Source organism: Passer montanus, unplaced genomic scaffold, assembly GCF_014805655.1.
Source record: "Passer montanus isolate IOZ18808 unplaced genomic scaffold, ASM1480565v1 scaffold151, whole genome shotgun sequence".
NCBI lineage: Eukaryota > Metazoa > Chordata > Aves > Passeriformes > Passeridae > Passer > Passer montanus.
Window position 1 is genome coordinate 138,899 of NW_024362163.1, and position 13,383 is coordinate 152,281.

Sequence of the window (13,383 nt, forward strand, 5' to 3'; positions counted from 1 at the left end):
CAACCTTGTCAGAAGGTTATTTCTCCCTCCCCAGGGAGGCACAAGATCTCTCTTTTATGTGACGTCTGGATAACGTGCAGATCTGCACCACGATAATGACTTTATACACATCACATGCTTCAGAGCTTCAGCCACCTGCTTGCTGAATGCAGGAAGGGACTACTTCCCTCTGTACAAATTTGGTGAGATTTTTTTCATGACTACTTCACCTTCTGAAGGATCAGCAGTAGGTGGGACATGGGAGTGGACAAAGAGTGAAGAGGGTCCTCCCTCTTGCAACTGATACTTACCTGGATATTCTGGCAATCAATTTTATTACCAAACCTGTCAAACAACTACTAATCCAGTTTTTCACTGTACTCTCAGTCTGGCAAGGCATTCATTTTCTCTTACCTTCTTGGATCTGTACCTTAGTATATCTCAGCTCTGCACTTGCAAGGTCCCTCTGCTTCTTCTACTTTCTGAAGTATGACTCATCTCTTCAACTTACAATGCCAGACATGTCTTCACTTGTCTTAAATTACTGGCATATATTTTGTTAATTTAATGGAACATACAGGCAACCATTTCAAATCTTTCCCCCCTCCTCCACAACTCTCCACTGGTGAGAAACACCCGCAGAGCCTTATCCAGGTCTGGGCTCCCCAGCACAGGACAGACATGGACTTGATGGAGTGAGTTCAACAAAGGACCACAACGGTGATCAAGGGACTGGAAGACCTGAAGAGATGGAGAGAGCTGGGACTGCTCAGCCTGGAGAAAAGGTGTATAAGTGCTTGATGGGGGGAGTAAAAGGAAAGAGCCAAGCTCTTTGCAGTGAGGCCTAACAACAGGACAAAAGCCATTGGAGACAAACTGAAATACAGCAAATTTTTAAATGTAAGAAAAGGTCTTCTGTACTTTAAGAGCTCTCAAGCACTGGCACAGCTTGCTCAGTGAGGCTGCAGAGTCTTCATCCTTGTAGATACTCCAGGCCTGACTGTACATGGCCCCAGCCAACCTGCTCCAGCTGATTCTGCGTGAGCCGATCTCGGCAGTGCCTGCTGGCCTCAGTGACTCTCGGTGCTTAACAGCAATCATGATCCATGCCAGTCTCCTCTGGCACAGAACACTGGGAAATTAGCCCAGGTCACAGTGTTCAACTGCTCCTTTAAAGCAAAGGAGATTATTAAATAGCCAAATGTTGAGAGCAATGGGCTTGCTCAATCACAGCACGGTCATCAGCATCAACTGCCTCAGGAATGCAAAAGCTAAAATATGAAACAACCACTTCTTGCTCAAGTCTTGCTGCTGTAAGACTTGCCTAACTGGGTGTCCAGACCCAAACTTCCAGCAGACAACCATGCCAGGCTTTGCCCAAAAGGGAAGGGGTGCCGTGGGGAATCCCAGAGCAACAAGTGATGGCCACAAGTGGGGCTGCACAAAGGAGCAGACACTGTCATGTCTGTCACCATGCCTGCAGGCTTCCCACTGGTGGCTAAATCAGTCCTTTAGCACAATCTTTGCCAAGTTACTTTACCTAAAACAAGCTCCTGACAGGGATGACAGAGCCAAGGCAGCCCTTGCCTTTGCAGTCTTTGGCAGAATACTGCCCAGAGCACACAGCTATCTGTCAGCCTGATGAAACCTAGTGTCATCACATGTAAAACTGAAACTGCTCTTGAGTTATTTAAAAAATAAAAAAAAAAAATAAATCAGGGCCTCACAAAACTTTTTATTTTATAAAGTTTAGCAGGCCTGATACTGCAATGTCAGCTCAGCAAGACACAAAACCCCAACCCCTATCTCTAGCTCCATCAGCTCATCTTTTTTTACTGCCAGGAAAGTGCCTACAAGCCTGAATCACTTACATACGAAAATGTGAATGTAGATATATTTTTTCCAAAATCACTGGAGACCAAGAAAGCTCATCCTTTTGCATGCCCAAAATGGCCACTTCTAAGGGGATTAAACATCATTCCAAAAGCAATTAAGAAAGCAAACTGAAAACTATTTTTCAAATGGTTGTTTTGGTGCTTGTGGTTTTTTAACATTTGGAATAGCTGATCCTCACATCCCTCTCTTAGTCAAAGAAGTGGGAAGACTCATCAATCTGACTAATCTGAGCAACAGCATCTTGAAAAAAGAAGGGAAACTGATTCCTAAGGAGTAAAATTTCAAATTCAGCTTGTGCCCAGAAAATGCCCCCAAATTTTCTTTATTTTACACTCTGAATGCCACTTCACTAAAAACTTAAGCTAGGGAGGAGAGAGGTCAGGACTCCTATAGAGGCTTCAGAAGAGGAAAATGCTGAAAGAATTCCTACCTGTGCCCAACAGCTAGCAACACTGGCACAAGTTTAAGGAGGGTTAAATCTACTGCAGTTTTGGAGGAAAATCCAGAAAAAATTTGAATGTTGTCTTCTGCAAAAAATATACACTAAGAGCTAATGCACTTCATGCCAATAGCTGTTGAAAAGCAAAATTATGATAGTGCAGAAAACAAGACACTATATCAAACACTATCTCACACAGCAAGATTCAGGTGGTTAAAAATACAGTAAATCTCTCAAGCAGGCACCAATGACGGTTTTGGCATTAAGGTGGGGTATTTGGTAAGAATAAGGAAGAATCTGTACTGGGAGACACAGTCCTGTGCATGACACATCACTGATGACCCAAAACTCAGCCTTCAGTGGCAGCATGGTTTTTCTTCAAATTTATTCACAGTTTCTTCTGCGTTAGGAAAAAAGAAGGAAAGCTGGAAGAGGTTGGATGCCCTGAAATGAGACAAGCTTTGGAAATTGTTTTTGGTCCTTCCAGGAACACTTGAGTATAGCTTAGACTATCCCTTGGAGCTATCCAGAAACTGCCCCTCAGTAGGACACAGCAGGGCTTGCTTCAGGAAGGAGCCATCCTACCTGGACACACAGGACACTGCTGTTTTGCATGCTCTGGACACTTTTCACTCTTCTGAGATCCAGTAAGTTCCAACATCTCCTTTATGACCAGACACTTTGTACATTCCCCAGTGGATCACTCATCCTGGGCTGACTTGCTTATCTAACAAACTCGTCAGCAACTACAAGAGACATTTCCAGCCCCACTGCTGATTTGCAGCACGGATCTTTTGAGTTAAATCTACCAGCTGAGAGCCTAAGCACAGTCACTGCTGAGCGGAAAACCCTGTTCTGTACTGTACAGCTGTCAGAGCAGCTGGTGAGCCCAGGTGAAATGGAGGCAGGCAGCAGGCTGTGCTGCTCAGCAGCGCTGCCATGCGTGGCATGGGGCATCTCCACAGCAGAACTTACCTCAGGTAAGCCGTGGTGTCCAGCGAGCACGCAGGGCTCAGCAAGCACAGTGGTCACTCACAGTGTCACCGTTCCCTTCTGCACACAGCGTGCCCGTGAACCAGAGGGACAGACAGCTCCACCCGGCAGACGAGCACACAGACTCTGTGCGTCTGTGCTGTACCTCTACACAATCTGAAATGAAAAGTTACATCTGAAATAGTCCCAGATATTATGAAACCTCTTTATTTTTGCCACCTGTCATATTTTGTCAAAATTAGCAAGAGCTAAAGTGGGAAAAACATATAAGAAAGCAGGCACTGAGCCTATATTTAATAATGGTACCTGAAAGGAGGGGTAAGGCAATACCCACAGCATTGCACCATTTGGCATCATCTGTCAGCTCTTCGCAGGATGATGGACTTGGGAAGGGTGCTGAGCACAGTTAGGGAGAAAGTGAGAAGGCAGAGCTCTGACAGTTCTTCTCTGACTAAAAGAGAGAGCATTTGAAATAAAATTGCAATCATTTTAAACGATACTCGACCTTTTCAAACACTCCAGATAAGGGGAAAACACACAGAGGGGTTTTTTCTCTTATGCACTCTACTTGTGGGTTACATCCTACTCATTTTAGTGAAAACCCAACATTCTAACCAGACCTTTGGGGAAGTGTGCAGACATTCAGTACCCTAAAACAGCTGGGTAACACACGGGTTTATTTCTTAGTAAAGAACTGACCTTGAATCTTGAAACAAGTCACTCATTTCTTACACCAGCAGTCCTCTCCTGTGCACAGCAAAAGAGAGCAAGAAGCACACGCATGTGGTTGTCTGCGCGCTTCTGCCACTGAGACAGCAAGAAAGGGCAGAATGCTTAAGTTCATGCACATTTTTATTGAGTAGTAATATAAAATGCTTCTTTCATTGTTACAAGTGCATGCTTTGATTGCCAACATTTCGAAGTCAAATTACAAAGGCAAGGCTGTAGGCTGTAGTGAATTACTTGGGCACTTATACAATTGTTAAAAAATATCAATGGACTGTTTGTTTTGTTTCCTTTTCTTTTTTAGAATGAACCAGTTGAAACCCGTAACTGATATACAAAGGGAAAAAAGTGAAAAAATTACACATTTTGTGGCACATGACAAAACAGAACAAAATGACTAAACCATTATGACATTAACAGTTATCATGCATTTAGAATTTCACATGTAACTACAAACTTATTTAAATTTCACAAGGTTTGCTAAACATGCTACCCATCTATATGTGCACTGACAAGCTTATGTTAAAAACTTTAAGAATACTCTTCCCCCCTTAGATTTTTCAAAGCTTTTTTTTGATTACAAAATTTCAAAGGCATTAAGCATTTTCTTTTTAGAGAATATAAAGTACGCCAGTATACATACATTTCCAGTATAAGTCAGACCACTAAGCGCATTACAGTCCCATACAGGCCTATACAGCCATTTTTTCTTAAAAAACATGCATAGGCAGATTTTTACAGAATATAGATGCTTTTCACTGCACTTAATATGGTGTCTTGTTCACTATACTTAAAAATGCACCACTCATAAATATTTAAATTTAGCAAGCCACAACCAAGACTTGTTTTACCAAAAAAACCCCAGAAAACCTCCCAAACCAAACCCCCCTAAATATAAACAGCAAAAAAAGATAAATGTTATTATTCCAGTTTTTTTTTTAACAAAGAAAAAGATAATTGCTGCCAAATTAGTAAGGTAAGTGTTATATTTAAAGAAGGGCATTGAAGCACACTAAAGAAACCTGAGGTAAGCATAATCTGTACAAAATTAAACTGTCGCTCTCGCTCGCTCTCTCTCACTCTCTCTCTCTCTCTTTTTTTTGGCATTTTAAACAAATTTCCAACTTTTTTTTTTCTTTTTTCTCTATATTTTTAAAGAGTGCCTAATTTATTTCATAGCCATTGTCTGACAAGAGTAGCAAAACATTATCAATAAATAGTCCTTATTTAGTTTGTACATTTTGTTAAAAATGTTTCGATGTTGTAGATGTTGAGTGCTGCAACTGTAAACGTACAATAGTTAGTAAGAAATTAAACAAAGTTTTCATGTCCAGTAACATAATAAAAGGCCTTTCAGTAACATAGCTAGACGTTCCCAATGTAGTAGGAAAACATGTTCATTCCCCTAACTTTGCAATATATACCAGCATGAGCTTTCGTTTTTCTACAAGCATTTAAAGGCATATCCAAAGGAGGTGTGTCTCCCCCACCCGCCCTCCCACCAAATTAAAGTTGACGATCTCTTTGTTGATGATTTTTGTAAACTGAATCCAACACCTGGCCCCCAGAGCAAATAAGCTATTATCAGAGGCAAGAACATCCCAGTGCTGACGTGCACCAACCCCATCGCGCCCTGCAGCTCGCCCCCCTCCCGGACAGTGGTCACTGGATATTGCTGCTATTACTGCCGTTGCTGTCCGTGCCATTAGTCTCTGTGGAGATTGCCTTGTTGATGGAGTTAAGGTTGGCATCGGATGGCACGTCTCTGCGCGGAGGCATTCGCTCATTAATTCGATCTAAGCCTTTGGCCTCTTCGAAGCTAGTGATCTTATGCTGGGGTGAAAATCCTTTGATAGCTAAATAAAGGATTATTGAAAAATAAAATTAGCAAGATAAAACTCTCAGCAGCTTTTTCCCCAATTTACCAACAAGTGCGGGAGTCCTTCTTTGGGAAAGCGGCAACGAGAAGATCTGACACCACCACCAACTCCTTACCACACTCAGAAAGAGCTGGGGGCTCACCACCACCGTCCCACACAACTATTGTTTTCAACACGATCAACTTCCAGTATTTTGTTGTTCAGCTTAGAACACCAAGAGGCTGACATGAAACTACAGTTTGCACTTTGGAACCATGCTGAGGACACAGCTGTGAGCCGGTGAGTTGGCATTCGCTGTCATCACTTACAGCCTTAAGGACACCGTGCCTTGCCCTAGTGCTCTTCACCAGGCAAAACTCCTACCTGACTTTTAAAGATCATGCAAAAAAGTACTGGCTACTTCCAGATGGTGATAACATGGTGAGGCCACTTTGTGGGATACACATCAAAGCTAGGGAAGATCTGGGGTGACCCTACAACAAGTTGCTTTCTATTTGCAACACATTTGAGCTGCTTGTTGATTGCTTGGGGCAATTATCCTCCCTGATACAACCCTGGACTTCTAGGAAGCAGCTTGAGCCAAATAGCAGGAACACTGTGCAACACAGATCAGGGATACTGTCATTTTGGAACAGCTATACAGTTTAGCTTAGGAAATGCACTGACAAAGGACCAAAGTTCCAACTGAGGATTTACAATCTGCCTTTTAGCAGCGACATTGGTCAGGTCATACCAACCTCAGAAGGAAGCCACAGGCTGAGGAATGTGTTCACAGACTGCAATTTTTATTTTATTCTCTCTCTAACTCAAATATTGCAGATCTTTAGATTTAAAGCAAAAGAGAAAAAAAGCACCATAGGCAAACAGGAGGTCACAGCCCCATAGATCAGCCTTCTGTGTGTTTTTTCCTCTTATCTGTACCAAATCAGTGCACTGCACTTCCAGAACTGGAATTTCTGCTAGACATCTGTCATAACATGCCATAGAGCAGAAATGGTGCTTCAGTACCAGGAAACTGCAAACTCCCTGGGGAGAAAACAGTAGGGGAGTTTCAGGGATCCAATTCAGTATTCCTTCTCCCCTTTTCTCTTCTCCTTACCCTCAAGTACTCTCCTTCCTATGTGCAGTCCTAATTCTGGACAAGCTGGTCACTTCTGTTAAAAAAAAGACCTAACACATCCAAAACCCCAGAATATCCCTGGTACCAAGCTACCACTCTCCTTGTATTTAGTGGGGAGAAAGAAAACATATTTTTTCATGCTGGTTGTGCCAACCTTTCCTATGAAAAAAGACAGATCCTGTTTACCTCAGGATTTAGTTCTTTAGCCAGTTTCACAAATGTTTCATTGGAACTTTGTGAAGTGCATGGTTTTTAACATGTATTATACTTCAACTCAGAAGAACAACAACATAATGGTGATTAGTCAAGTGAGCAGGGATGGAGCAGTGAAAACAGAACAGGTTGTACAGTGAGTTTTCTTAAGGTTTGCCTTTCAGGTTGGCTTTTTTTTTTTAAATTTACCTTGTACCAGAAAATGAAGATGTCTAACAAGCACCCATGCCAATCCCTTAAAGCAATAGTTTAATGGATGGCTGCATTGAAGCTGAAGCAGTTGCCGTGTCCTGGAGCTTGCCAGCAGCACAGCCCAGTTGGTGTTATTGGGCCCTGAAGGACAACTGGTGAAACTTCTCCTCCATCAGAAGCTTCACCTGTGTGGAGCAGTAGTTGTGACTATGGTGACGGTGTCTAACTAGCAAGGATGGCAAATCAAGAATGAACTTGAGGGCTGCGTGTTGCTGGCACGGGGGCACGTTAAGGGGTTGTATTTCCAGTAGACACATTATTGTTTGTAACACTAAGGAAGGTGCTCTGCTGTAGTTGCTGGTCAGACAACGAATATTAGCAGGTTACATTGAGAATCTACTAAAACACAACACATAGTCACAGAAAATCACAGAAAACAGCCAAACTGTCAACAAGAATGCACACTGCAGATTAGAGATTGCTGATAGGAATAGGTAATTCCAACATAAATAGCAGCTTACTCACTGCTATTTAGAAAGCAGTTGTATTTTCTCTTACTTGTTTGTTCTGTAATTTTATTCACTGCTTTACAAAATTCAAAAACAAATTCAACTGGCCGAAAGGGCACATCTTACCAAAGGACAACAATCATCAGTTTTTTTTTTAATTAGCTAAAACAAAAATACCCACAGAAAATTTGAGAGGGGCAAGAACAAAATACAACTGAAGAATTTTGTTTTAAAGGGGAATTCTGAAAATTCTTCTTCCAAAACTTTGTAATACTGAACAAATACTGTACATCTACATTGCAATACATGGTTACTTAGATTTTACCGGAAGTGTTAAAAATTGTTAAGGGTTAAATTAGAGGTCTGTGAACAAAACACCAGTTTTCAATACTGAACGTTCAGAAATCTTCTAAGGCAGCCAGTCACTTTATATGCAGCTCAAATGGTTGCTCTAACGTAAATATCCAGTGTGTAAACTGCCACTACCAAAAGAAGCAGACATCTTGCAGACAAATGTCTCATGTTGCTTTACTTTTAAAGGGAAACAGAAACATGCTATACTATAACAAAAGACCAATAAATTTTTTTTATTAGTGACCTAAAAGAAAGGAAACAAACTGAAGCATAAATAAAGAAAAAGTGGAAAAGAAACAACAACAAAAAGAGAGAATATATAAAAAGCTAAGTGTTTTCTTTGACCAGAAATTGCTGAGGATAGTTTGAGCCAGCCTCCAGTGCACAGCTTTTGAGCTATGTGTCACAAAACATTTACGAGCTGCTGCCAAGTTATGTCCCATGAAATCCGAGTTCCCTGATCTCCTCCTGTGGCATTACTCAGTGCTTAGTTCAACATACAGCAACTCCAACGTGTTTGTAACTTACAGAAAGAGCAGCAACAGCAGCAACAGAAAGAAAAACCAAAAAAACACTTTCCCCTTTAAAGCAATTACATTTTGGTTAATACCGAGCCACAATTGTTAGCCCAACACCCACACAATCTGTACAAGCTACAGCAAAATGAATACACCCAGCAGAGCCCTTATCTGTTGTGGCACCAACAGAAAGGGGACTGGCCAATTTACCTTCATCAGCCTCAATAGCCTCAACAGTAGCTGAAGAGAAGAAAGGGGTAGCAAAACGAATGAGAAAAAATGAGCAGAGGATTTCAACTCTAAGAACAAGTCAGTGAATAGCAAAGGAGCTACAACACTAATGTTACTGTAAGTGCTGGATTTTGGCAAAACAGACACACAGAGAAATGTTTAGACAAAAACAATAATTTGCAGATTGAATTAAGCTAGAGTTTGTTTTAAAGCAGAAGTTTCACAAACTAAAGATTTTTAAAGACACATTTAAGAAGTTTTCTTTTGACTCAAAAGAACTACAAAATGTAAATGTCTTCCATATTGCACATCTGACCTGAAAAGGTCATTATATAATTGTCCCAGCTCTCAGTAAGAGCAGTTTGACTTGCCCTGTCAAAAGAGAACAAAAAATGGCATAAAGCCATTGCACAAAATTCATACAACTTACAACATCAGCCTGAAAAGTACTGATGCCAGTACAAGGCAAAGGAATTCCACATACAGCTGAACAGAATTATTTTTTTCTCTCTTCTGACTAAAAGAAACATCCCCACAGCATGGGATCTTCAGCAAGCTTTGCCTTTGCCTGCAACCTTGCCCAGTCTGCTCCATCTGTAAACTTTATTTTTGTCAACCCAGTCTCTGACAAACAACATTTTGCTAATATTTTATTTAAATCAATGGATGTAGATGTAAGATTGACTGTTGGACCTCCGAAGTTGCAAAGCCTGGTCAGAGAGAGCAGAGCTTGTAACCAGGAGATTGCTGCAATGTTATGAATACCATGTTACCACTGTTGTGAAACCATTAATGGTTCTTAAATATATACTTTCATTTGAGTTTTACCTATCAGCTTTGATATGCATTTTTTTTACAGTCAGAGATTTAGAAGCTGATGCAAATCATTAAATGCAATCCAATATAGCAAATATTTTAAAAGAAATTTTGATTTTTAAGAATTTCTCTGGTTTAGAGAATAGTTCAAGAAATCAAGTTTTTAGGAAGTCGTCTCTTCTTTTTTGTCTTGTTTTCCCCTACATAAAATGCAAGCTTTTTTTTTTTTCTCTTTTAAGTTAGGATGTTAAATAGGGATTAAGATATATTCTAAAATATCTATACTATTATCTTGCTGCATGGGGAAGTGAGAGAATTTAACCCTCATGCACCAAGGTAAGCCTATGCCTCTCAAGCAGCAGAGCAAGAGAGATGGCCAAAAAACAATGAACAAAAACAATGCAAACTGAAAAGAAAAGGAAACATGATAACTAGGATGAAAAATTAAAATTAATAACCAGATCCAAACCAGCACTGACACATTAGAAAAAATGAGGACTAAAATGTATACTTGCACAACAGAACATACTACTCATATTTTCTGTTAATACATATGGCAATATGTGTGCTTAACAGAAACTACATGAACTTCAGAGTATTTGGTGAATGGGGTACTATGTGTTAACTAATGCAGAAGCTTGTGTATAGTAATGTTTTACTGAGCCAGAATACTGCAGTATGAGGAGATTTTCCTTTTAGCCTTTGTAATAAGAACATTTGGCAATTTTCTCAAATTAATTTCTATTCCTAATATTTTGCCAGGGCAACAATAGCAGTTTCCTTGGACCAAATTTTCTGAAAAATATAAAGCAACTACGTGGAGAAAAGCCTAGGTGAAGACCACAAACCCATTAAGAAAGGCCTCCTGTGAAATCATATTGCAGCATTTCCAAAGCAGAACGTTACTATGTCCATCACACACAAGTCATCAACAAGAAAAAAGAGAAAGGAAAAAAGGGGGAAAGGAGGTTTACCACCGTATACCTGAATCTTCTAGATAAAAGAGACAGTAAAGGGAAAAATACAGAGAAAGAATGCTCCAGGAAGGAAACAGGAAAACAAGAGGCTGAGACTGTGTCAAGGTTATAAAGCATTTCTATTTCTTACATCTACTGCCAATAGAACCTCAAAAAATGAGAGACCTTTATGCGTGCCTGCAATATACGCTACAGCAGTACACACACAAAAAATAAAAAAGAGAGCTTCCAGTAATAAATTAAACACTTCACACTCCTTATTCCAAAAGGAAACAAAGGCAGCCCTACCACAGACTTACCAATTTCCTGTAACAAGGAGCACTTGGTATAAAACTGACAATCTGTATTGTGTTTGTGTACAAGGCAAACACAGTTTTTGTAAGAGCCTCCCTTCACTTGGGCTTAAATCAGAATGGAATTGTTCTCATGTTGTCGCCTAGAATTTCTAGGAGAGAAAATCTAATTCTAGACCTATTTTCCATTGGTGGCTCGCTATGAGGAAGAAAAATCAGATAAAATAAGAGTTTGAGTGTCATTAGCTAAGCCAAACCTTCAGTACTCCATGTGTCAAGGGCTGCTCTTTAAAAAAAACCTCAAAAGGTGCTCTGAACTGCGGAACGAGTGCACTTCACATACAATCCTGAGCTACCATTCTGAACCATTGATTTTCAGGGGCTCCCCCCTCCCCTCTTTTCTCTGAAAATTGATGCTATGTAGTAAGTCTTGAGAAGTGGCCTTACATGAACTGCTCACAAATGCTCCAGCACAACAAACTGCCTGGCTTTTTTCTGTCCTTTCTTGTTTCTGTTTTTTTTTTTTAAATTATTATTTTCTGAGTCAACTGTGTACTTTTCTTAGGTTCTGCAGTTGAAAACCAATTGTTTTTTGTACACAGGACAAGACACACAGGCAAACAGGCTTACCGCTTTGCAGTGTTTGTTTTCCTCCAGAGAGAACACCACTGGGCAGCATTCCTGTTGGAGTCAAACCTTTCAGCGTCAGCACACTCTCACTCTCTTCTCTGTGAAAGTTAAAAAAGAAATGAAAAATAAAACCACCGAAAATAAATAAATGTCTTTCTTAAAAACACAGGATATGTTTTAGACATCTTAAGCTACATGTGCCCTGCAATGATTTTGTCATCCCCAATCTCCTTGCCAAGATAGACTGCATTTGGTGATAACATCAGCACCAGTGAGGTCCCCTTCACTGCTGTGTACATGGTTAACCTTTGCATCACACCACATGCAACTCCTACTGTAGTTAACACTATAACCTGTGCCTATGGAACAATACATCTGTCAACTCAAATCTGACAGGAGAAGGACCAGATATTGCCAACAATGCATTTAGGCATTTTACACTGTGTGGTCTAAAATCACCTTAAACTGTTAGTTTGCTCTTGTCTGCACTAGCAGGCAGGTGCATTATTTATTGATGATCACCAGCCACTGAAAGAAAGGCAGCTAAAAGCTCATTAAAATTAATAAGCACTTCCATCTTTCCTAGTACTGTCCTTAATAGTTTTGTACGCTAAAAATAATATGGATTAAACAAAATTGTTTTAGGAAACCGAAATATGCTTTGCTGGTCTCCAAATACAGAGGTTTTAAATACATGGCTAGAGGAATACAACAGCTCTATACAGAAGCCTTTAAGAAGCCTTTAAGTAAAGCTTTCTACAAGGACTGTAATGCTGCCTGTGATGACATACTTTCTCAGCAGCAAAACTGACCCCAATTCCTTAAGAGAAACCTATTTTGAAGTGTTTTACTTTGAAGTATATAATGACATTAAGCTGGAGGAAGCAAATACAAAGACAGAATTTAGTTCCACATTCACTTGAGGATAATGTGGTTTTGTCTATAAAAACTGTCTCTCAGCAATTCTACTACTTACAATTTTCTTTGGACCTACATGCCCTGAATGACTCACGTATATGAAACAACTCTTGTTTACCTACTACATATACAATTCAAGTTCTATTTTTAGTTTGAAAATAATTCTGCTGGCACTCACTTTTCATTATGTAATAGTCAAAATCAAATTGTGACCATTTTGTTTGCAAGTTTTCCAAGCAATTAGAACTAATGCAAGAGCAAAATATTTTCAGAATTAATACAGTATTTTTATGATTAACAGTAACACAGCAAAGCTTTTGCTTTCTCTTAATTATTCAGTACATTATGTATATTTCTTTTTTTAAAAAAAAATTAAATTGCAATGGCACTTTCAGCTTTACCCTCATGGGTTAAATTTACTGACTGTATTTTTATTGTCTTTAAACTGAATATGCACAAGAAAGATGTGCATCAAAAATATAATGATGTTTTACCATTCAGTGTTCCTTCATTTCTATTTGATGTCATTTATTTCTATTTCAAAAAAAGGATAATAGACTGATAAAGTATTTTATTTACCTCTCTCCAGTCTAAATACACCAAAATAATTAAGTCAGACTTGAGAAACAAAGTCACAGAGAGAGTCAGTGACAAGGAATCACAAAGTCTTCCATTTAGCTAAAGCCAATCTTTCTACAA

At 39.7% G+C, this 13,383-nt stretch overlaps 1 protein-coding gene across 2 annotated transcripts in view; it reads right to left on the reverse strand.

Annotated features, from left to right (window-relative positions):
• Positions 1–4,141: 4,141 nt before the first annotated feature.
• PPP3CA (protein phosphatase 3 catalytic subunit alpha) overlaps positions 4,142–13,383 on the reverse strand; it is a 170,837-nt gene continuing 161,595 nt past the window's right edge. Inside the window, exons 12-14 of one of the 2 annotated variants that reach the window (XM_039702004.1) lie at positions 11,767–11,864; positions 9,030–9,059; positions 4,142–5,889 (exon numbers count right to left, since the gene is read on the reverse strand). In XM_039702004.1, the coding sequence (XP_039557938.1) occupies positions 5,696–5,889; positions 9,030–9,059; positions 11,767–11,864 (322 nt within the window). In that variant the 3' untranslated portion in view covers positions 4,142–5,695. The remainder of the gene's footprint in view (positions 5,890–9,029; positions 9,060–11,766; positions 11,865–13,383) is intronic. The other variant, XM_039702005.1, reaches the window with a different exon arrangement.